The 26,186-nt window shown below is 38.3% G+C and overlaps 1 protein-coding gene across 1 annotated transcript in view; it reads right to left on the bottom strand.

The window, feature by feature from the left end:
• LOC150095196 (uncharacterized protein ZK1073.1-like) overlaps window positions 1-25,681 on the bottom strand; it is a 347,623-nt gene extending 321,942 nt beyond the window's left edge. Inside the window, exon 1 of the mRNA XM_090410330.1 lies at window positions 25,558-25,681. Within this exon, the coding sequence (XP_090266456.1) occupies window positions 25,558-25,620 (63 nt within the window). The 5' untranslated portion in view covers window positions 25,621-25,681. The remainder of the gene's footprint in view (window positions 1-25,557) is intronic.
• Between the last annotated feature and the right edge of the window lie 505 nt (window positions 25,682-26,186).

The raw sequence follows: 26,186 nt of genomic DNA, 5'->3' as shown, positions 1-26,186 counted from the left end.
ATGGGTAATAGCGAGCGAGATGAAGAAAGAATGAAATAAATTACTTAGAAACAATTATAATAATGACGGTTGTTCAGCCGAACCCACCGGGCAAGGTACACGTAATCAGTAAATGCAAAAAAAAAATACGCTCTCTCTCGATGCTTGACTCAAACTGAACAAGCAGAGTGAGTTCGTGGCAGACGAGTAAAACAAACGCCAGACCGACAAACGATTCAACTTGTGGCGCGGTTGCCGCCATTAGCTGAGCTACTTTGCCGCGAACAAAGAGACTGCGAAATGGCGATGCAGACAGAGTGCGTTTTTCGTCTCTATTAATGAAATTATTTATTCATTAGTCCCGATTAAACGCAATTTACTTGTATTTTAGAGTTTGGCGAAAAAAAGAAAACCCAAGAAAGAAACACCTAGATTTTCGAGAGTTTTTAGGCAACCCGGCATTTAGCTTTCGTGACTCACCATTTGGGAAACGCTGACTTACGTAAAACAACCGCAGAATATCAACAATCTGGGTCGTGTAAGTGACGCTGTTACATGAATCAAGCAAATATAATGCAACGGACGCGTAAGCAGGTCACTGCAGTTGTCACCATATTTGCATACTGAAGTGAACAGAGAAACAAACTACAATGAAACTATAATTTTATTTTTTCCAAAGAACTTTCTGACGATCAAATAGAATTATGTAAAATATAATCTAAACAACTACAAGTATAGCGTTACATTTTTTCCTCATTAAATATTCTTTTTAAGTGTCGAAAATAAGGAACCGAAAAAAAAAGTTTACTGGTAATTCCTGATCAAGAAAACTCTCCGATATGCGTATTCACGAATAGAAGAACAGCTTATATATAGATTAAAGTAACAGGAAAGTATGAGGATGTGTTCACCGGATTTATTATGACCGAATCGTTCTCGCCATCAGCAATAAGCAGAACGCATACCAATAAATGTTTTGAATGTTTTTATGATATGGAACAATTTTTCGACGAACCTTATTCATATAAATACAACGAAAATTCGATACAATAAAATATGATCGCATCATTGCAGTAAAAACTGCAAATAATGAGATCATTCGCGATTAAGAATGATCCTAATCTCGGATCAGTGAGTTTAAAATCAAGTAGCAGGGGATGAATGCGAGGTTATCCACGTATGTTCAACCCTTTATCTCTCTCTCTCTCTCTCTCTCTCCTTCTCGCCCATCCTGAGACGGGTTGAGTCCCCTCCTAATGAGGGGTTACTGGCGTGTTAATGCAGCTGGTTCGCCACTCCTATGCTGCATCCACTAAGGGTGATATTCATGACTGTAATCTGTGTGTGTGTGTGTGCTCACGGGGTCGTTTTGCCTGTTTGCGGAAGAAAAACCCCAGATAAACTGGGGAGAAAAACCCTGCTGTCCACGCCCAAGACCGGCTAACTTGGCTATATAGCTGAGGAAGATCCTTAAGCTCCTTACGTCTGCAACGGGAATCGAACCTAGGACACTCCTTGTACAGGTATATGGTTGCGAAGCGTATAGCCACTAGGCTAACCGCGCGAACTCAACCCTTTATAGGAAACCAACATCAATGATTTCAGTGTAGGGCATCCTCCGTAAGAAACAGAACAAGTTATCGAATTACAGAAACCCTCCATCTGCAACGTAAAATAAGCACGAAATCATGGCTGTCCTGCTGCATATCTAATTGTTTTTATTTTTATTTATTTATTGTCAATTGGAACGCTAAGTCCAATTAGAAATCACCTCTCTTTAATACCTGGCCTGGTCATAACGATATTTCATGAAAAAGGTTCCATATCTATAGATAAGGAACTTTTAATTTACATTTTAAATTTCTAATTTGTATTCTGTTTATTAACAGGAAACGATAACAATATTGCCGTAAATCCATACCCGTTCTCCAACCACTAGACTGCCGGTTCGGGTGGCGCACTCAGGATTTAATCTTGGAGGAGTGGGGGGGGGGGGAGAATACTTAAGATTTAATCTTGGGAGGATGGGGAGGTTCAGTAGACGATTTGAGAATACACACTACCCATTGCATACGACCTATGACTGAGCATCTGAAGTGATCGCCAATACATGATACCCGTGATCTCTGGCCCGGCTCGAGCAAACAAAGTATCGCCCGAGCACTACTTCGTTCGCCTTGCGTTCACAACGGCCGTGATGTGACCGAAAATGTGACCTTATGTGACCGCTAATTCATAAGTAGTATAGAAATAGAAGACACGACACAACATAAAAAAAAAAAAAAAAAAAGAATTTTAATTAGGAAAAGATTTTTGGAAAATTTTCTAGTCTTTTTTTTCCTTTTTCTTTTTTGGACGGCCAGGGCCCCTTGGTCCCCCCTCCCTGGGTGCACCAATAGCTGGTTCAAATACCGCTGTGGGCACGAATGATCGTCTTTTGATGGAAGATTAAAGACCTATTGCAGCTTAGCGGAGGCCTAAAGTGGCTTGAAAAAGTTCTATGTTTGGTCTCTGGAGCAGGATTTTCTGACTACGTAAAAATTTAAAAAAAAAATACAAAAAAAAAAAAAATAAATAAAACATTAAAAATGATTTTTAAAAAAATCCTTATAGCCGCTTAACGGTAGCGATGTGTTATGAGTTTACAACCATTCATCGTGGGGACATAAAGAAAATATAACGAAGCATGCCATTAAATGCCGGCAGTATGCAAGTGGATGGCCAGAGACGAATTTAAGGTTCTTGTGCGCGAAACTATAACTTTTGAGACACTGCCTTCTGCCGAGTAAATTTTACTATACTGAGGAAGAGGCTCTTCGTAATGTGAGGCCATAAGGTGAGCTTGTCTAGCTTATGCGTAAATCCAACCCTGAGTGTGGCACATTGCAGTGGTATGATTTACATCAATCATACTTGCACAACGATTTGTACCTGTAAGAGGTCAGATTTACTTTAAAAATGTGGCTACACAGTTGGCTAAAACGGTCGTTGTGTGCTACGTAGAAATGGAAACTGAAAACAATGCTATATGCTACTATCGCTCAAGAGCGAACTCTGCGTTAGAAAAGATTATTTTTAAAAGGTTAGTTTTTTCAAGGCTTACTGCTATATACCGTGCTTTAAATTACGTGTCGTCCTTCAAGCATACGCATTAGAATTTTTTTTTATTATTATACGGGAGTAAGTACCGCGGGAGACCCAACCTATTTACACAAAATATCTAGCATACCTCTTAAATTCATTGATAAACGAAGCACTCACAACTGAGTCAGACGATGCTTTCCATTCATTCACCACTCTCTCCAAGCGTAAAATCTAGTCCTCACACCCTTGTTAACCACACTCTTTATATTGCAGGGGAAATATTTCAGCAGTAGGATAGTGGTGGAAGAACAAGAGGTTATCCCTGGAACAGGCTTATAAAAACCTTTCAGTAACTTATGTGCTTTTGTCATACCCTCTCTTCTCCATCTATCAACGAACTTCTGTAATCCACAAACTCGCAATCTATTAATGTAGGCGCATTCCTTACGCCCATCACCAACTTGGTCACTAGCCTCTGAATCTTTTCTACCACTTCCTCATCTCCAAGCGACCAGACCCGAGCACAGTAATCCAGATGTGAACCTATCAACGCCTTATAAAGAGGAATAATAACTTCTTTATCTCTGCATGTTGGCGTGTTCTTCCATAACCAAGTAATCCCATGAGCTATCTTTGACACACTGGCAAATGCCCTCTGAACTTCAACTCTCTATCCACCAACACCGCAATCTCTTAGAGTCCAGTTCCACCAATATGGTACACGGCTTGTAAACTTTTAATCCCAAAATACATAACTTTACACTTTTCCACATTAAACTAACATCCATTACCTTTTGCCCATTTTGCCAGCCTATTTAAATCATCCTGCAAACTCACAACATCCGTTTGATTTTTTATTGCGCTACCCAACTTTGCATCATCAGCAAACAACTGAATATCTCCCGCTGTGTAGCCACCCCCTCTCTCCGTACAACCCAGCTGTCACTATTATAAGAAGTTAATAAATTACTAAGGCAAGACCGGGCCTTTAACAAAACCATGTTGCTCCCCTATAGAGTATCATATTCTTATCCGCTCATTCCTGGATTTTGTCTTTAACCAACTTTTCCAATACTTTTACCACCACCGAGATGGCGATTGGTCCGTAATTTTCCACCAGTCTTAGAGCCAAGTGTATGCAAAGAAACTATTTTACCTTCCCTCCACTCCCTAGGGAGCTTATCAGAGCTCAGACTTAAGTTAAACAGCCAAGTAAGGGGCATTCACAATCCTTTGCATATTCATAATACCCGAGCTGATTTCCCATCCAAACCTGCAGCAGTATTTAATCCATATTTGGCTAGTTTTAATTCCCCTCCCCCGCCGTTTCTTTTCGTTCCTTCGCTTCCGTTTCTTTTTAAATAACGAAGAAACTTAAATGTAAATTTAATTTTTGATAAATTATTAAGTTGTACAATTTTACTTATCTTATCCAAGTGATAGATACCCTTGCGCCATTAAATGCGAGACTATTCTCACAATTAATGGCAGTATTATAATTCAAATATGACATCATAATAACAATGGAATGACCATATCTAAAGATAAGTATCTTTTTTTTTTTAATATTTTAAATTACTTTGAGTATTTGAATTAAAGGATAGTTCTAAAAATTCAGACTTGCCGGTCACATTTTTAAGTGTAAGACTGAAGCAACATGAACGCGAATAGAGGATTAACAGAAATACAAATTTTTTACAAATACAAATTAATAGAAATACTTTTTTTTTTTTCTCCCGGAAACTCTGGTTTTTCATCCCGCATACAGATAAATCGGCCCTTCAGAACACACACAATTTACACACATAGATTACTAGTTGTGGTGGAGGTGGGCGGTAGATGGCTTTGATGGAGATTATTCGTAGTAGAGGTTCGGTGTAGTGGTTGAGACAGTTGTAGGTGTCCTCCCGCGATGAGTCTTCGGACTCCTTAGAGGTGTCAGGAATAATAATAATAATAATAAATTTTTTTAAAAAAATATGAAGTGTTCTACTCTATTTGATTTATTTTTGATCAGATTACGTTAACCACTATTTGAAGTACTGGAAAATTAAATGATCTGAACTGATTACAGGCTCGTTTTAAATAAACTTAATCGCTTGCTGACCTGCACGATTTACATCTACAAGGAAATCACAAGAAAATGAAAATGATGTGAACTGTACATGGGGGGGGGGGGTGTCAAAGTATATATATATATAAAAGGAGCAGTGTCAGACTGGATTCCGAAATCAGAAATTGAAAATCAAATGGATGAATAACATAATGCAGGAAATAAAAAGGAAAAAATAGAGGTACTTGCTTGTGCTGGCAAGAAATGTGACAAATGTAGCAAGGAAATCGAAATTGGATTAAGAGGAAACTAAGTAAACAACCTTAGAGTTCTTTATGTAGCAAGTAAAAGAAAAAGAATAAGTGACGAATAGAGCAGAAAGTGACTGACAGTTGGAATATTTTACGTAATAAAGCACGTGATTTCGCGTGTTGGTGACCAATTTTCGTACATCAACTTATTCATTTCTTTCCTTCAGCATGAATCGCCTATTCTTTGTAATCTGCCAGACCCGGTTCTATGAACTATGGGTACAATATGCTGAACAATAATATCATTTCCAGTGAAAATTTTATCTGATAAGAGAGAGATTAACAAAATGAAGGTCTTAAAGATATTGCAAAAATCTTGGTGTAAACGCATTCATAGGGGATTAGGATTGGATATTAGCACGTACTGAAGGAATGTGTAAAGGAGTAGTAGCACTTTTGATACGGTCAGGCCCGTTCCATACCGGGGTGCAAAGAACCCGGGGACAGTATAATAAAATGATTCGTAACGTGTTATTGTACTTCGGAATCTTTTAAATTATAATGGAAGGGGGGGGGGGGGAACAAACATTTTGCACTCAGGCGGCGCAAACCGACGGACGACCCTGGATACGGTTGTTTAATTTGAGAACTCTGGAACAGTGCCAAGGGTGTGGAGGCATTGTAAGATAGTCCTGTTGCACAAGGGTGGTGTCAAAACGCAGATAAGAAAATTACACGCCTGTTAAGTATCGCTGGAATGGTTGTTAGTCTTGTTAAAAGTTGGTTAGAACCAGAATTCACGGATGGGTAAATAGTGTTATCCACCCTTAAAATTATTGATAGAATAGTGCATAGAATAGTCTTTGAGAGAACAGGGCACTATAAACAGAGCACGATATGGAAGAGATATTTCACAGAATTGGAGAGGGAAGTAGAACAAGGGGCCATTGCTGGAAACTGTATAGGGAGGGTGTGAGCAGAGGAGTGAGAAGCAGATTTTTTGCATGGAGGGTGGTTGGTGAGTGGAACGCATTGCCTGATTGTGTTGTGGATGTGGACACACTGAATCAGTATAAGACGAGGTTGGATGAGCATTGTATGCAATAGTGAGTACCTCCCACTATGAGTCTGGCTCCATGGAGGTCAGGTGTTGATAATAATAATAATAATAATAATAATAATAATAAAAGACTCTTGCCGGTCTGGTTGGCCAAGTGGTTAGCGTATCTGCTCTTCAACCAGGAGGGTGGGGGGGTCGAATCCCTCCTGGGCATGGATGTTTGTGATTGTCTTCCACCATACATTCATTCACACAAGTGAATGAACACTCTCCAAAGATGGAGTGGATCACCATGGGAGAAGCAGACCCAACCCTCCCGCAATGGGAGAGGTCTTTACCCCAGCAGTGGGGAAAAGTTACAGGCTGGAAAAAAAAAAAACGACACTTGCGAAGACCAGTAGTATCACTGTGTAGTCACACTTAAAGAAATTTACGTGTAGATAACAATAAGAGTAGATAAACGACAATGAGAGGTCTTGTCTAATTTAGTGCCACTTGAGGAGGATAAGGGAGAGTGGCCACACTATATTATTAGTACACTTCGCAGCGATGTTACTGCGTATTGCCTACATACAAGAATGAAAAAAACCCGAGTTTCCGGAGAGAAGAAGGAAAAAAGAAAACTCTCGGACCACCGCATGAGAACACCTCACTCACCCTTAGTTAATAAAGTCCAAATAAATATTCCTCTCGTCGCGAAGGGAATCAAACTCGGGTCTTTTCCAATTAAAAAGCGCGATGTTTTGAAAGAATGTTCGGATATATAGGATACATGCTTATATAGGAAGCTGCGGAGGCGCTTCCTATAGAAGCATGTCGTTTGACTTAAAAATGCCTTACTGTGTCCAAAATTGACCACATATGCATTTTTTAACTGCGCATGCCGAACGGAAAGAGGGGCATTATACAATATTCAGCTAGAACATTTTCCATGTTCCATCTCATAAGTGTTCATTCATATTAACAGAGGCTTTGCACCTCGCGGAGCATCAATTCACTTTAAGATTGACATTTATGAATCTATAAAAAGCAATGCGTAGTGAGCAAGTTTTTTCTTTCTTTCTTTTATCTCCTAAGATGTTATGATTTTACTGAATGATAGGATTTTGACCATTAATTTCTAGTAAAAATGGAATTATTAGATTTCTTTAAAATTAAATGAATTAAATTGCCAATAATTAAAGCAACAGGAGCTAGTTTAAGTAATAACAGAGAAGATACAAAAACTATCGAAGGGAATACTAAATAACTTATTGGAATTTAATCAAGCAATTATTTCATTATTTAAGCAATTCTAAATAAAAGCCTACTAGTAATAACAGGGTCGTGAGATTACATTCAGCAGATTTGCATCTGCAATGTTTAAAATGATGCCATTGCGCAGATGAGCATTAATACATGCAGTCCGTTAAGTACGGATACTGCGTTTTAGGGAGGAGACCATAAAAAAGTCCCATACTTGGTATAATTACAAGTTCTGGTCGTACTTCCTACACAACCTCACAGAAATGTGCTTTCATGAGAACCTTCTCGTGAGTATGCATTTACCCTTTGATCACTTTGTTCTTCCTCCCAATGACTTTCTCAGTACGGTGGTAACGCTTTGAATAAGCAGTTCACTTTGGTACCATCAAGTGACGGAAATGGTAAGCATTATTATTATTATGCGACACCTGAAAGGGTTCATCGCATGTAACAAGAGGTTCAATGGAAGATTAACTCTTAGGATCACCTTCTTGTTATAATTACTCCACCCTCTTTATACTATATATTGCCGGCCTGGTCGGCCGAGTGGTTAGCATATCCGCTCTGCAGCCAAAAGGCTGTGGGTTCGAATCCCACCATGGGCATGGATGTTTGTGATTGTCTGTGAAAATACTAGTGGTGGTGGTGGTGGTAGGCAGTAGATGGCACTGGTGTAGATGACGACGGAGAGATGTAGAGTAGGTGCCCTCCCTCGATGAGTCTTAGGACTCCCTGGAGGTGTTGTGTAATAATAATATATATGACTAATATAACGAGAAGCGTGTTTCGTGACACCTTCAAGGAGTCCGAAGACTCATCGCGGGAGGACTAGGTGTCCTCCTGCGACTGTAGACCTCTCCCTCTCCACTACTACATAGAACCTCTACTACCAATCACCTACATCAACGCCATCTACTGCCCAGAACCACCAGCACAGCTAGTATTTTCTGTCTGTTCTGAAGGGCCGATTTGTCTGTATGCGGGATGAAAAACTCGAGTTTCCAAGAGAAAAAAACCCTGCTAGCTCCGTATCAGTTCGGCTAACTCACCTTCGATTGAAAAAATCCATATAAAGATTCCTCCCGTCATGACGAGAATCGAACTTAGGATCTTGGGTATAATATATAATATAGGTTAAAGATACCAAGATATTTTATATGTATATAAATATAAACTAGGTTTTAATCCATTTCCTAAGTAAGCAAACAGACAAGTAAGTCAAGTTTGCACCTGCAAGTAGTGCAAGTCTTAGGCAACTCGTGGTAAAAGTGGAATAAGCTCTCATCACTATGTTAAAAAATGTTAATTTTCTTGACCATAACAGTTATAAAAAGACTTCTAATTGGACTATATTGATCAAGTACATATAATATTGAATAGTGCTTTACCAACTAGTTTCACCAACTAAGGCTGTTGGCATCTTCAGGATACATAACTGATGTAAGGCACTAAAAAGTAAAAAACTGTTACAAACTATAATCAACCGATTCAAATTATATTAGACAAAAGAACATAGCGCGTACAAAACATGCATTGAGCACGCATGATCTCCTTGTTATTTAGGAACGTTCTATGGTTGGCACTGTAATTCAGTTCTCGTGGGTTAAGAGATCTAATAAGGGTCTTCCAGATCACGGGCAAAATTAGTCCTTCGTTCCTGTTAAGGTTTTATGTACAGCGGGCAACTGCTGTGGCTTCTTTAATAAATCGGGAGCGGAAGTCCTCCTCCTCCTCTATATAAGGAATTGTGCTTCTATCTCACTTTATGACATGGTTCGTTCTTGAGAAGTGAAAAGCTAACCCCGATTTTTCTTCTCTGTTATTATTGACGTTACCAATGTGTTCTTTTTGCCTAATTTCCAGGCTCCTTGAAGTCTGGTCGATATAATTCAAGTCGCATGAGCAGGGTATGTTGTAAACTCCAGCATATTTGAAGAAAGGATACTTATCTTTTGGAGATCTTAAGAATTGTCTAATCGTTTCTGTAGGTTTAAAGGCCACTCTTATTTTATGTGATCTAAGGAGTCTTGCAATCTTATTCGATACTATCCCGAAGTATGTAATGACGATGGTAGAAATATAACGTATGTCATCTCGTTGTCTTTGTGGGGGGTCGAAGAAAAGTATCTTGTGGACAAACCTTCGAGGAAATCCATTCATGGTAAGGTTGTTAGATATAAGGGATAGTTCTTCCTGGAGGTCTTGTTGCTCTGTTATAAGGAGAGAAGCACGGTTCTTCAGCGTGTGCACAATGCTAAGTTTCTGAGAAATATGGTGGGAGGAAGTGAAATGTAAATAACGTTCTGTATTGGTAGGTTTGCGGTAAACTTAGAGGTTAATACCACCATTCGTTAGCTTCTTAATTAAAGTGTACATAAATGGTAATTGGTTACCCTTTTCAAGTTCTATAGTAAATTTGATTGTGTGGTGTAAAGAGTTGATCTTGATTAGGAAGTCTAACAGGTCCTTTTTTGTGTGGTTCCAAACAATAAAAATATCGTCCACATATCTCCACCATACTGTGGGTTTAGGGTCAACTTGTAATAGGGTTTTACTTTCAAAATCCTCCATAAAGAGATCAGCACAAGATGGAGAGAGTGGGCTACCCATTGCAAGGCCAGTCAATTGCTGATATATGGTTTTATTCCATGTGAAAAAGTTTGGTGTTAAACAATGATGGAACAGAGAAGTAATATCTTGTGGGAGCAAACTTACTAAAATGTTGATGACTTCCTCTACAGGGATGATAGTGAACAGAGATGTAACATCTAAGTTGGCGAGTAGATCCGTATTGGAGATTGAGATGTTGTTCAGTTTCTCTATGAAATGTTACGAATTTCGTATATAAGTATCCGAATTATGGACGTGTGGTTTGAGGAGGCCTGCCAGGTGTCTCGTTGTTACCGGAACCCATAGCTAATGATATTAGATTAAACAGTAGCATCATCCTCTCTTCAAGAACTCCTAACAAAAACATTACTCCTCTGGAAAAAAGAACATCGTACAATTGGAAGAAAAAGAAAGAGATTATCATATTAAAAAAGATAAGGGTACCCACTGATTTTAAACACCAGTGATTACGAAGATAAGATTAACAGTTTACTATGCTGTTAATCTTATCTATCAAAAACAGACCCAACATCAACACAGGTTGATGTTGGGTCTGTTTTTTAGTGTTGGATCTGTGTCTTAGCCACAGATCCAACACTAAAAAATCATAATGACACCAACGATTTAATACGTCACATGGTGAACTGGCCTATAGACTTAAAACGAAGATTGAAATCCATGCATCCACTAATTCCAAGACTATACAGTGCTCCTAAAGTACACAAAAATGAAATACCACTACTCCCGATTGTAGATGGAATCAATTCGCCAACATCTGTTATCTAAGCACCTGGCAGGCCTCCTCAAACCACACGTCCATAATTCGGATACTCATATACGAAATTCGCAACATTTCGTAGAGAAACTGAACAACATCTCAATCTCCAATACGGATCTACTCGTTAGCCTGGATGTTACATCTCTATTCACTAACATCCCTGTGGAGGAAGTCACCAACATTTTAGTAAGTTTGCTCCCACAAGACAATACTTCTCTGTTCCGTCATTGTTTAACATCAAACTTTTTCACATGGAATAAAACCATATATCAGCAATTGACTGGCCTTGCAATGGGTAGCCCACTCTCTCCATCTTGTGCTGATCTCTTTATGGAGGATTTTGAAAGTAAAACCCTATTACAAGTTGACCCTAAACCCACAGTATGGTGGAGATATGTGGACGATATTTTTATTGTTTGGAACCACACAAAAAAGGACCTGTTAGACTTCCTAATCAAGATCAACTCTTTACACCACACAATCAAATTTACTATAGAACTTGAAAAAGGTAACCAATTACCATTTATGGACACTTTAATTAAGAAGCTAACGAATGGTGGTATTAACCTCTAAGTTTACCGCAAACCTACCAATACAGAACGTTATTTACATTTCACTTCCTCCCACCATATTTCTCAGAAACTTAGCATTGTGCACACGCTGAAGAACCGTGCTTCTCTCCTTATAACAGAGCAACAAGACCTCCAGGAAGAACTATCCCTTATATCTAACAACCTTACCATGAATGGATTTCCTCGAAGGTTTGTCCACAAGATACTTTTCTCCGACTCCCCCACAAAGACAACGAGATGACATACGTTATATTTCTACCATCGTCATTACATACTTAGGGATAGTATCGAATAAGACTGCAAGACTCCTTAGACCACATAAAATAAGAGTGGCCTTTGATATGGGAAGAATCTAGAGAAATTTCTGTAGATTCGACAATCTTTCTCTCGATCTCATCATAGCACACATGGATGTTAGATGTTTGAGTCCAGTTCACAATGTGTTGGCGGCCCTTCGTCTGAGTTAACTTTAACACACACACACACACACACACACACACACACACACATACACACACACGTTAAAGATATATATATATATATATATATATATGTGGTGATCAGCTTTTACTCGGTTGTTATACATTTGAAAAAAATAGATTTAATGACTCCAAGACCGAGATAACATATAAAGATTTTAATGATAAATACTACTAGTTTCGGCATATAGCAGCCTTCTTCAGGTATTTATAAAGGAAAGGAATACTAATAAACATTGAATTATTTAAACAAACTGTAAATTACATTGAAAATACCTGTAATTTACAGTTTGTTTAAATAATTCAATGTTTATTAGTATTCCTTTCCTTTATAAATACCTGAAGAAGGCTGCTATATGCCGAAACTAGTAGTATTTATCATTAAAATCTGTATATGTTATCTCGGTCTTGGAGTCATTAAATCTATTTTTTTCAAATATATATATATATTAACGATACCAAGTAATTTTATAACTTTGGTTTTAATCCTTTTTCCCAAGTAAGCAAACAGACAAGTAAGTCAAATTTGCGCCTGAACGTGGTTCAAGACTTATGGTGGTGGTGCAACACCAAGGCAACTCGTGGTAAAGATGGATTAAGTTCCAATCACTTTCCTTAGTATTTCCCATAAATGTAAAACACATCTGCTAGGAGATGGATGATGTTATACATTACGGGTGGGGGTCACTACCCAGACCGTTTCCAACCTTTATTGAGGTCTCATCAGTGAGTGTTGCACCACCACCACCATAAGTCTTAAACCACGTTCAGGCGCAAACTTGACTTACTTGTCTGTTTGCTTACTTGGGAAAAAGGATTAAAACCAAGGTTATTAATCTACTTGGTATCTTTAACATATATTATACCCAAGGTAAAAAACTTTTCACATCTTTCTCTCATCCAGAGATTCTTAATTAATAAAGTCAAAGCACCTTGTGGCAACTTGCATAGGTAAAGCTGATAAGCTCTGTATTACTTAAACCTTGGCATTTCGATTTATTGTAAGAGTGCATTGTGTGTTCGTGTTATCGATCTGGATGGTCAGTTTTGGAATTGTGGTGCGTTTATTATATTATGTGTCTTGAAAATCATGCAATATTTGAATCAGTGCTCTTACCAAAACAGTTCAGAGACCTACAGCAGTGCCAGTAAGACTACAACTGCACGGTAAGCGTTTTTTTTTCTTCTTCACATTGACAGATATGAAACAGCTGCCAAACGAGACAACGTTTGAAGAAGTATATCGGGAATTTATCAGACTGGGCGAGCTGCTCAACAAAAATTGGCCATGGAGATGAATGATTGGCCAGGAAAGGTGAATACGATACGTTTTTATGATACGTTTTCCCTGGTAAGTGTCACAGATGTTGATGCGGAGATTATGGAAGACTAGTCAGAATCGGCAAACCCCACTATTTCTGATTTTCAAGAAGTCCGCGTACGCAAAAAGCGGAGAACAACAGATGAACCTCTCAAAGACAACATAATGGAACAACACGATCAAGTTTCGGACTGCACTGCTTCTCCCCGAGAAAAGGTGCCTCCGATTATATTACGAGAGAAGCAGAGATGGGTAGCTTTAAGATCAACAATGTCCAACCTACACATTGGCTATGTAAAGGCCAAAAATGTGGACGAAGGAATAAAGACATATCCTACAACGGTGACAGACTATAGGCGACTAACAAAAGAAATGGACAACAAAGGTATACAGTACCATACATTTTCGCTCAGCTTGGAGAAAAATTTAAAAGTGGTCCTCCGTGGTGTCTGTGAAGACATTGATATAGAAGATATAGTTGATGATCTTAACTTGCAGGATCTACTTCCTGTTAAGGTCAACAGAATGTACAGATCGAACAAATCTTCCATGCCGTTAGTCCTCGTAGAGATCCATAACATATATAAAAATATCTACAACTTGAAAACAATCTGTGGGCTAATTGTCACACCAGAGCCACTCCGAAAAAGGGCATCTTCTGGGCAGTGCCATAGGTGTCAAAAGTTTGGTCATGCCCTGAAATTATGTAAAGCTGAATTTAAATGCTTGAAATGTGGGGCAAGCCACCCAACCAATACCTGCACAAAGCCAAAAACAACCCTGGTTAAATGTGCCAAATGCGGTGGCCCCCACCCGGCCAACTACAAGGGATGCATTCAGCACCAAAAAAATAGACAGATGGAAACAGCCAAACAGTGCTCTAGTACAAGAACACCAGAGGCCCCTCGCCACAGCCGGGACTCGGCGTTCACACTCAGAGACCTTCAAAGATAGAGTGAACCAAAAGCAAACAAGAAGTTATGCTGATGTGGCCCGTACAAACAAATCAGCACCTACAAATCTAACAGCTGTTATTACAGCCTCTCTAGTCAACATGCTACAAGACTTCAGCTCGTCAAACCCTTCAGCAACCTCCACCAAAAGATTTCTTCGTGAAACAGAGGTCATCCTCACAGTACTAATTGATGAGTAGAAACAAACTTATTCCAGCTTCTTTGTAGATCATTGCATGGAATGCGAATGGCCTACGAAACAAATTCTGGAGTTGCAAGAATTCACTAACAGATATCAACCAGATGTTATATTAATCAGCGAATCTCATCTAAGACTCTCAGATAACCCTAAAATAAAGGGTTACTGACTATACAGAAATGATAGATTGGTCTACAGAGGTGGTGGCACTGCCATCTTCATTAAAAACTACATCAAGCACAATTCTGTGATCAACCCTCGAACCACTAATCTTGAGATCACGGGCGTGGAAGTGTTCACCAGCTCGGCTGGCAGACTGAAAATCTTCTCTGCTTACAACCCACCCCTAAAACCCCTATTACACTCTGACCTAAATGCCATCTTATGCGTCAGAGAACCCACCATTATAGCTGGGGATCTGAACTCCAAGCACCCCTGCATGGAATTGCAGATCCACCAACAAGAACGGTTGCATCTTTTCCAACTTCATAGGATCACACAATGCTGTCGTGGCAGGCCCCACTGAACCAACTCATCTTAGTACGTTTGGAACTGCAGATATCCTGGATATAGCTATCCTGCGGGATTAATCTTCAATACAGCCTAAAATCATTAAATGAGTTATCATCTGATCACAACCCAATACTACTTCAGATAGGAAGACATGAATACCTGTCTTCTCCCCCTCACTCCTATATATCGTGGGAAAGATTGTCGGAAGTGCTCAGGGATAGTATTGGCCCTGTTCGTCACATTCGTACAAAAGACGACATAGAATCTGCAATTACAAGCCTCTCCCAACTAATTAACTCTGCTATAACGGTAGCCACATCCTACAATTCTGTCCACAAGCCTGGTCGTCTGCCTGAAGACATTATGAACTTGATCATGGAGAAAAACAGAGCCAGGAAAAGTTTTCGTAACACTCGTGCGCCACAAGATAAAACAAATCTAAATAGACTTACTGGGGCTGTGAGAGATGCACTCAAGGCACACAGAGACCATCTATGGGAAGAAAAGTTAGACTCTACTCTATCTCACCTACTGATCACTCTGTCTGGAAATTACTAAGAAACATCAAAAACAAAGGCAAATTTCTTCCCCCAATACTCTCTGACCTTGTACACACTGATGCGGACAAGGCGGAGGCCATGGCAAGAAATTTGGAAGAGCAGTGCAAATTTGCATATGGAAATCTAGATTTCAATCATATATAAAAAATTCACAGACAGGTCAGACACCCACACAAACTTCCTGATACCAGTACTGATCACAATGTACCCACATCACCTAGTGAAATTTATAATATTATTAAAAACTTAAAGATCAAAAAAAGCTCCTGGACCAGACGGCATCTAAAACAAGGTGATCAAGCTGTTGCCTCGAAAAGCTGCAGTGCACCTGACCATTATAATAAATGCAATCTTAAGATTTCATTATTTTCCTTCCACCTGGAAACTGGCTGATGTAATCCCTATACATAAGCCAGGCAAGGACCCACACCTACCGCAAAATTATCGTCCAATCAGTCTTATCTCCAACCTAAGTAAGGTTGCAGAGAAGGTCATCCTCTCACGACTCCAAACTTCAGTAAATGACCTAAACATCCTCCCTAAAGAACAGTTTGTTTTTAGGCAACACCATAGTACTACCCAGCAACTCCACAGAATTGTGGAATACATCACCACCAGCTATAACTGGCGCCAGTGCAGAGGAGCTGTTTTCCTAGACCTATCCAAAGCATTTGACAAAATCTGGCATTACGGACTCCTGCACAAACTTATCTCAGCCGGTATCTCACTAAAATGGTTCACCTAATCCATTCATATCTTCAGAATAGATCAATACAAGTCAAAATCAACGGTTCTACCTCATCCCAGCGCATATCTTTGCTGGAGTGCCGCAGGGATCCCTACTAGCTCTATTGCTGTTTTTTATATACATGTCGGACATCCTACCCAATCCGATGTCTTCCATCTTGGCCCTGCGGACGATACAGCAATACTAACCAGATCTCTCCGTCCCCACTTCATTATCAGAAAGCTTCAAGAAAACCTTCTAAAGCTGGAGGGTTGGTTCTCCAAATGGAGATTGGAAGTCAATCCCCAAAAAAGCTCAGCCATTCTTTTCTCGAAAATGCCAATAACTCCTGCAGGAGATGTGTTACTATTCAATACAAAAATTCCTGGCAGACAGAAACAAAATACCTGGGTGTAATTCTCGACAAAAAAGCTATCTTTCAACCAACACATCAAGTCTACATGCGCAAAGGCATCTAAAGCCATCGCTCAGAACTATCCGCTAATTAATAGAAATAGCAAGCTCAGCAACAGAATCAAATTGCAGCTATACCATATGACGATTCGTCCTATAATCACCTATGCCTCTCCAGCCTGGAACCATACCACTAATACTAACATTATCAAAATACAACGAGTACAGAACAAGTGCTTGAGAATGATTCTGAACGTCCCATGGTATGTCAGGAACAATCAACTTCATAGAGAAACAAATATTCCTTATATTTTTTCTTTCCTACAATCCTTAGCATCTAAGTTCTTCCTAAAGACGTCCATACACCCCAACGATTTGGTTCAGCAAGCTGCAGCACACGAGGCAACAGACATATTCAAACATAGAAGACTAAAAGCTATATTAACCTTCTATAATGATGCATAATCTCCATGCCCAATCAGGGCGAGCAAACTGCTCATAAATTTTACCCACTGTAACCGCAACATATAGCGGGGAATATGAAAAGCATCTTGCTTCACCTCTAAACACATAAATGTCGATTGTCAATGTCACCTTGGCATTTCAGGGTCTGCCTACTGATGAGACCTCAATAAAGGTTGGAACCGGTCTGGCTAGTGACCCTACACCCGTAATGCATAACATCATCCATCTCCTAGCAGATGTGTTTTATATTTATGGGAAATACTAAGGAAAGTGATTGGAACTTAATCCATCTTTACCACGAGTTGCCTTTGTGTTGCACCACCACCATAAGTCTTAAACCACTTTCAGGCGCAAACTTGGCTTACTTGTCTGTTTGCTGACTTGAGAAAAAAGGATTAAAACCAAGGTTATAAAATTACTTGGTATCTTTAACATATATTATACCAAAGGTAAAAAACGCCTATATATATATATATATATATATATATATATATATATATATATATATATATATATATATATATATATATATATATATATATATATATATATATATAGGCGCAAACTTGACTTGTTTGTCTGTATATATAATACACACACATATATATATATATGTGTGTGTGTGTGTGTGTGTGTGTGTGTGTGTGTAGACAGTTTTTTACCTTGGGTATAATATATGTTAAAGATGCCAAGCTATTTTAAATATAAACCTGGTTTTTTACTTTATTTGCCAAGTAAGCAAAAGCCCTGATCACCATTCTTAATATTTACCCTTAATGCAAAGCACATCTCCTGGAGGAGATGTATGATGCTATGTATTAAAGGCAAGGGGCCACTATCCAGACCGGTTTCGACCTTTATTGAGATCTCATCAGTGGGAGCCAGGCTAAGAAATACTAAGTTTTAAGTAATACAGAGCTTATAAATATTGTACCAAAACAAGTTACCATAATGGTAACTTATTTGGTATATATATATATATATATATATATATATATATATATATATGTAGAAAGTTGCATCAATTGCAGGCGCAAACTTGACTTTTAGTCTGTTTGCTTACTTGGGAAATGGAGTAAAACCAGGTTTAAAATTGCTTGGTATCTTTAACATATATATATATATATATATATATATATATATATATATATATATATATATATATATATATATATATATATATATATATATATATATATATATATATATATATATATATATATATATATATATATATATATATATATACAGCTATATTAATTATAGATAAATAGAAAATGTACGCGTTTTTATATATATATATATATATATATATATATATAAACGCGTACCTTTTCAATTTATCTATAATTAATATAGCAGTACTTATGTTCTTTGTATACCACAATTCATCAAATAATTTCTCTTTTATTACTACCGCAATTCCAAAGAAGCGTCTCCTTTTCCTTTAGGACACGCCCGTGATGGTTTTGGTTTAGCTAAAACGTGTGTTGCGTTCGCACGTGTACATAGCATGAGAAGCACATGCGCAGTAGAGGTCAGGAAAGACAATACACAACTGATTAGCGAACTTACTGAACGCTAATCTTAATACACGGAAATTCAGTTCTGGGAAATAGGTGGCACCCATCTATTCCCATACCGTTGCAAAATGATTGTTCAAATGACCAGAGTGTAGAAGTAAGGGTAGCATCCGTGTTCCCTGATTTCAGACAAACGCTGCAACTGTAATTCCCCCCTTATTTGCATTCCTGATATCAAATTTCAGTAATTAAACTTCTGCAAACACGGCAGTAATTGTTCTTTCTTTTTTAAGATAAATAGTGCGTCTAAAATTACTCATCTACATTCCATATTTGTGTGCGCGAAGGGGTGTCCAAAAGTTTCGGAAGAATTGGAGGAAACGAATCTTAAAGTTTAAACACAGTTTCAGCACTTTGAACACCCCTCGGTCATAAAATATCGCAGAAGTTTAGACCTCCGCATTCCATGTATGTTACAATTCAAGGAAGGAAGGGAAATGTATATAAAAAATCTGCTTTTAAAATTTTCAGAGAAATTTGTTAACTTCAGTAATTACACAGATGCATAATGAAATCTTAACAAAAATCACTAGTCGAATTCTTTGTTTTCCGCACGTCTTGAATTTACCGTAGTGCTTTAGCGGCAATGTTTCTAATAGTTCATATAAAAAAGGCGATTCGATTTCGCAACGTGAAATCATTCTAGATATTTACCGCTTTCCTCTGTCATAGTATCAACATCGCATCATACAAGGACGAATAAAAAAAAAAAGAGAAAGTAAACAACAATTTTATCATTCATTTTTTAAGTGGGGAGTAGGCGACTCGCGAAAGGTTTTTGTAAACCTATTGTACCTTCACACCGTATGTGCTGATGACATTTTATTATTTTCTATATTTATTTATTTTTTATATAGTCTAAAAACCTTGGCGTAGAGACCAAACATGGAACTTTTTCAAACCACTTCAGGCCTCCGATAAGTGAAAGATAGTCTCACACCGGGCGATGAAATTCATCACCTACCTTTATAGACAACCACGAACTTCCATGCCCGAGGCGAATGAAGTGAATGATAGACGACGGCGCTTTTGATGAGAACGGACGTGTTATATTAGACTGAGCCTGATTACATTGCATACAAGGTTTCTCAGTAATCTCACACTATCTCCCCCTCTGCACAAAACGTGCAAGAGGTCAAATGGCCGGCAGGTCCCACCCGCAATGATGACCAGGGGTAGATTTAAGGTTTTATAGGGAGGTAGGTTTTCCAAACTGTGGTCAAGGGAGATACTCCTTTCCCCAATTAGTAGGTCGCAACAAGACTTAATTTTGCTAGTAGACCAACACAGTCTACAGGACTTTTTGCTGGCAGGCTTCAAACCCTGCGGGATTATATATTACTAGTAGTCCATCCAGGTCTACAGGATACTTTGCTGGCAGGCCCCTAGCCCTGCGGGATTATTCATACTGCTGTCACAATTTCTGCTAGCAGCAAATCGCCACTTTGATATGGAAAACATCAAAGGACTGCTCCTTATTAAAGATCCAGATCTTTAATAAGGAGCAGTCCCTAGAGGCATTGCGCACCAAGAGGCCCTGGCTCCCCCCCAAAAGAAAAAGGAAAAAAAAAAAAAGACTAGAAAATTTTCCAAAAATCTTTTCCTAGTGAAATTTATTATTTTTATTTTTATTTCTGTTGTGTCTTGTCTTCTATTTCTATACTACTGTACTTATGAATTAGCGGTCGCATAAGGTGGGAATCCCCTCTGGCTCTCGGGAATCACGGCCGTTGTGAACGCAAAGCAAACGAAGTAGTGCTCGGGCGATACTTTGTTTGCCCGAGCCGGGCCAGAGATCACGGGTATCATGTATTGGCGATCACTGCAGATGCTTAGTCATAGGTCGTATGCAATGCGTACTGTGTATTCTCAAATCGTCTACTCATCTCCCCCCCCCCACCAAGATTAAGTTATGAGTACTCGGCCCCCTCTCCTAGATTAAATCCTGAGTGTGCCACTGCCTAGAGGTACTGAAACTCATAATAGGCAAGCTCGAATCTGACTGGCCGGGTTTTATAAAACGGTACGTTCACTCTAATGATCAGGATGAAGACGAGGAGAATGAAATTTCACAAGATGAACTCATTGCTGCTCTGTCACCAAAATCCCCCTGTCAAAACAACTCTCGGGGAAAGCATTCTAACAAAAGATAAACTACAGAGGCCCAGATGGATGAAGACTCACCAACACCAGATGTCCCGAGGAACACAGAAAAGATTCCACCTGTTATACTAAGGGACAAGGACAAATGGATAGCTGTCACATCAGCCCTTAGGGAACATAAAATCTCATATTCCTGGGCTAAAAATCAAGATGAAGGGGTCAAAATCCAGCCAGCCTCAGTCACTGACTACAGACAATTGACAAAACTAATGGATAACAAAAGTCTTCCTTATCACACTTTTGCTTTACCCAGTGAAAAGAATCTCAAAGTAGTACTTCGCGGAGTAACCGAAGGTGTCACCTGTGAAGAAATCACTGCTGACCTTATGAGTAGGGCCTAACACCAGTAAAAGTGAGCAGGATGTGCAAGTCAGATAAACGGCCAATGCCACTGGTACTCGTAGAAATTGACAAGGCACAGAAAGAGATATATGAACTGACTGCGATCTGTGGCCTCAGAATTTCTACTGAGCCACTAAGGAAAAAGCTGGGCGGTGCCACAGGTGCCAAAGGTCTGGCCATGCCCAAAAACTTTGCAAGGCAAATTACAGGTGTTTAAAATGCGGCGAGGGCCACCAGACCGTCATGTGTACCAAGCCAATATCCACACCAGCTAAATGCACCAACTATGGAGGACCTCAAGGACCCGCCAACTACAAGGGATGCATTACACGCACAAATAACCGAGGGTCAGCAAAAACTACCTTTCCAACACATTTCAATGATGTTTCATATAATAATTTCCACGATTGCTGGATGTGTGGTGGTGGTGGTGAGCACTTCTACTCTTCAGCCAGTAGTTTGCAGATTTTAATCCTACAGACATAGGTCTTTAGGAAATATACTATTTCACTGTCCGTTGTGAAACGCACTGTATTTATTGGAGACCTAAAGTGGCTTGGAAACAATGTTTTTCTCTGGAGCACGTTTCTTTCCCACATTATCTAACCCTCAACCAGTGCCGGATTTATGTATAAGCTAAAAAATCTACAGCTTAGGGCCTCGCAATCTGCCGGGGCCTCAAATAAAAAAACAAAAAGACCAGCTGATGTGATTTAAAACAGTAGGGGGCCTCTATGTTTTGTATAGCTTAGGGCCTCAGCAAGTCTAAATCCGGCTCTGCCCTTAACCCACCTGCAGTAGTAATATCAGAAAGGATTACAACATTTTTATGGGTGGGATTCACGTAAAAATTAATTATATGTAGTTAAATATTATACATCTGAAACTTAAAAACCTATTAAATTAAGTGTTTATTAATTCACAAGCACAGCGGGATTCGAACCAGTAGCCTTTAGGCTGGAGAGCAGATACGCTAACCATTTGTCCAGCCGGTGTTGTTTGTCTTGTTTATGATTAATATAATAGCAAACAACCCTGATAAATTTAGGAATTAAAAAAAAAAAATCGACTGGTACCAGGAAATAAAAAGTTATAACCAAATATGACTGGACTTTTATTGCAAATCCCCCCCCCATTTAATTAGCATAAACTGACATGGAGATATATGAGCAAGTTGAAATACATCAGTTATAATTACAACACCGCAACGTTACATCCACATTCACGATATTAAAATGTTTAATATCGTGAATAGATGAATTCATCCAGTAAGCATAATCGGGCAAGATTATGCTTACTGGATGAATAGCATTAGCAAATAAGTTGGTCGATTGGTAGAGCCTCTTTTACTAATGCCTCACGAAAAAAGTTAAGGAAGTTTGAGAGCAGGTTAGTAGTTCGAAGGAGATCAATCGTTCGATGCTGTTGGTACACTCTCTCTCGATGAGTCTTTGGACTCCCTGGAGGTGTCACATAATAATAACATCGTAAGGGAATAGTTAAAATTACAGCCTCCCAAAGGAACGCCTTGCATACGCGAGCGATAAGAAAATTTCGTCTTTAATATTTCATCGGAAACTTAAACATCAAGCTTCTTCAAATGGATTCATCCGTGCCTGCCCGTGTTACATCACGTGGATAGAGAAACAAGACACGCGTAGGTGCTGTTCACTTGCAAATACACCTAAAATCTGGCTATATGTGCACAGAAAGTGTTGTATCGTAGGCGTGCAATAATTTGTAGTTTGATTACCGTCCCCACATGCAAGATAACTTTTGGCAATCTGCTTGCCGTATAACCTTGGTCGGCTAAATCCCGAGGCTTGTAACCGTTGAAATAGCACAAATAACGTTGCTAAGTTCGTTTTTCGTTTAACCTGAACTGGCAGCAGGTTGACGTTTTATTATTATTATTATTCGTGACACCTCCAAGGAGTCCGAAGACTCATCGCGGGAGGACACCTACAACTGTCTCAACCACTAAACCGAACTTCTACTACGAATCATCTCCATCAATGCCATCTATGCGCACCTCCACCACTACCACAACTAGTATTTTTTTGTCTGTAAATTGCGTGTGTTCTGAAGGGCCGATTTGTCTGTATGCGGGATGAAAAACCCGAGTTTCCGGAAGGAACTCGGGTTTTTCATCCCGAAATAACCCTGCTACCTCCGTATGAGATCGGCTAATTCACCTTCCATTGAAATCGTCCAGATAAAGATTCCTCTCGTCGCGACGAGAATCGAACTTAGGCCTATTCCAATCGAAGGGCGCAATGTACCGCTGTTCTTCCAATTGCGCTACGGAGGCATATATTACTTCCATTATATTACTATTAATATATTCTATTATATTATTATTAAAAATATTCCATTATATTACTAGGAATATATTCCATTATATTACTCCTATGATTATATTATATTACTTATTATATTATATTACTATAGTGAAGTTAGTGTTAATCTACGTTAAAAACATAGGTGATCGTTGAAGAATACCTAAATAATTCAAAAACTGTTGCATACTCTGGAAACTGGAATTTCTTTTACAAAATAAACTCAATTTTTTTGCTTAACTAATAATATATTTGTAGACAACCGTACATTATGGTATATAGTCCATTAATGATTAACATGGCCATTAATACGACGAGAAGTTCCACTGTATTACATTTCTTCATGAACTCGGTAACTTTTTTGAGCATTACAGTTTTCTTTTGGAAGACTCACACCATTTGTTTGGTTTCATATCTTACGCAGCAAATACGCATGTCACCTGACGAAAACTGTGCTTCAATGGTTGACTTATCCGACAAAAGAAGATTATTGTACTCTCACCAACGAAACAGGGTTAATAGAGTTAATAAACTGTCAGAATGACATACATTCTTTCTTTCTCTCTCGTGTGTTTTTTATACACATCATTGTAAGAAAATGCCTGAGGCGAAATATGGTACAGTATTTCAATAACAAAGAATGACTCACGTATTATTCAGGAACTCTAAATAATGTCCGGTAATTATGGACACATTCACGCCCACTAGCAATCATTTCAAGTTCACACGTATAAATATAGTTTGAAATAAAAAGTCGCTATTGCTGCTCGAAGTTTAAACTCGAGCTTTGTAAACAAAGTCCTCAAAAACAAATTCACAACCGATTTTTCAAATGGTTGCGGACCACACACACAAGTTCAAAATTGCAGTTAATGATATGGCAATCATTTCTATGGTTACAAAATAAAGATATTCATATTTTATATTTCCGTTTAAATGACTCGCCCTGCTTTCTGGAAAAGAACACAGCCTTTATTAATGGCGTGTGGATGAAAACAAACTGTAATTTGAAACGAACTTCTACTGACAAACGACGCGCTGTTTGAAGTGAATTAATTGAATGCATATAATAAGTTCCAATGAATACGAATATTTTGTATAGGCTGTTACTGTAACACGTCTTTGGAAGCAAAAAAAAAAAAAAAGAAATATATATATATATATATATATATATATATATATATATATATATATATATATATATATATATATATATATATATATTCAGGCGCAAACTTGGCTTACTTATCTGTTTGCTGACTTGGGAAAAAAGGATTAAAACCAAGGTTATAAAATTACTTGGTATCTATTAACATATATTATACCCAAGGTAAAAAACTTTTCAGATTATATATAATCTAAAACATTGCCGCTAAATATATATATATATATATATGGAGTCAAAGACTCATCCCACGATGAGTCTTTGACTCCATGGAGGTTTTTGTAATAATAATAATAATAATAATAATAATAATATATATATATATATACAAAACACATGGATTTTAAGGTAACAAAATTCTCGACTTTTCTTATGTTCAAAACATAAAATGAAATACCGAACAACTCTAGAAACATCGCATAAAAAAAATAAAAAGAAGAAGCAAACGATGTATGTTTATTTTAGTAATTAGGCAGTTTGTTTGGAATTACAGTATCTTAAATCTGATTACTTGAAAAAGAAAACTTCCTTTGCAGTTTGTCAGGTCAATTTTTTTGTTTGGTTAATTAAAAAAAAATGTTCCCCAACAGCACACAACTTTTCCAATAATTCTACACAGGAGTTGGGGAAAAAAGTAGCACAATGACATTAGAGAGAAATCGATTAATTGGTAAACGAATTTGATAAAATACTGACACTTACTTTCTCTTTAATAGATGCACAAACCGATTCTTCTGGAGAAGACAGAGAATGTTCTTCCGACATTCTAATTTCACTTATAACAACTAATTTCACTTATAACTTATAACAACCACACTACCTCTTGGCTCGTTGAGAGTGTTATTGATTCACAACGGATACATGCCTCGCGTATATGACAAACCCTCTACAGTCGACATGCGCATTGTATTTACTCCAGTGCGCAGAACCCAGACACTGTTCGAAATATAATGTCTTTTCAATGTATTATTTCGTGACATTTTCAAACGGATATAAACTAGCAAAACTGTACACTGCTGTGTTTCTTCGACGATTTCTAAGCTCACAACTTTTTTCAGCCATCGCAGAAAATATTGTTTTTAAGATCCGCAGATCACTAGCCTCGCGCTGAGCGCATGCTATTACGGTATTCTCCATAGCAAAATCTAAACAGAATATTAAAAAAAATAATATTAAACTTAAAACATTAAGCAATATTAAAATAGTTAATTCTTATAAACACTAGTACCCCTTTAACTAGCTAGCACTAACAGGGCTTAACTGTGCGTTATTTTGTGTGATTATCGACAGCGATAATATCGAAAACGTTATAGGACGCTGAAACTGAGAAT

The sequence above is a fragment of the Typopeltis vanoorti genome, chromosome 20 (genome assembly GCF_054136105.1).
Source record: "Typopeltis vanoorti isolate ZY-2024b chromosome 20, IOZ_Tvanoo_1.0, whole genome shotgun sequence".
Classification (NCBI taxonomy): domain Eukaryota; kingdom Metazoa; phylum Arthropoda; class Arachnida; order Uropygi; family Thelyphonidae; genus Typopeltis; species Typopeltis vanoorti.
The sequence above is the reverse complement of the archived record's forward strand: the minus strand, read 5'-3'. Positions and strand labels throughout refer to the sequence as shown.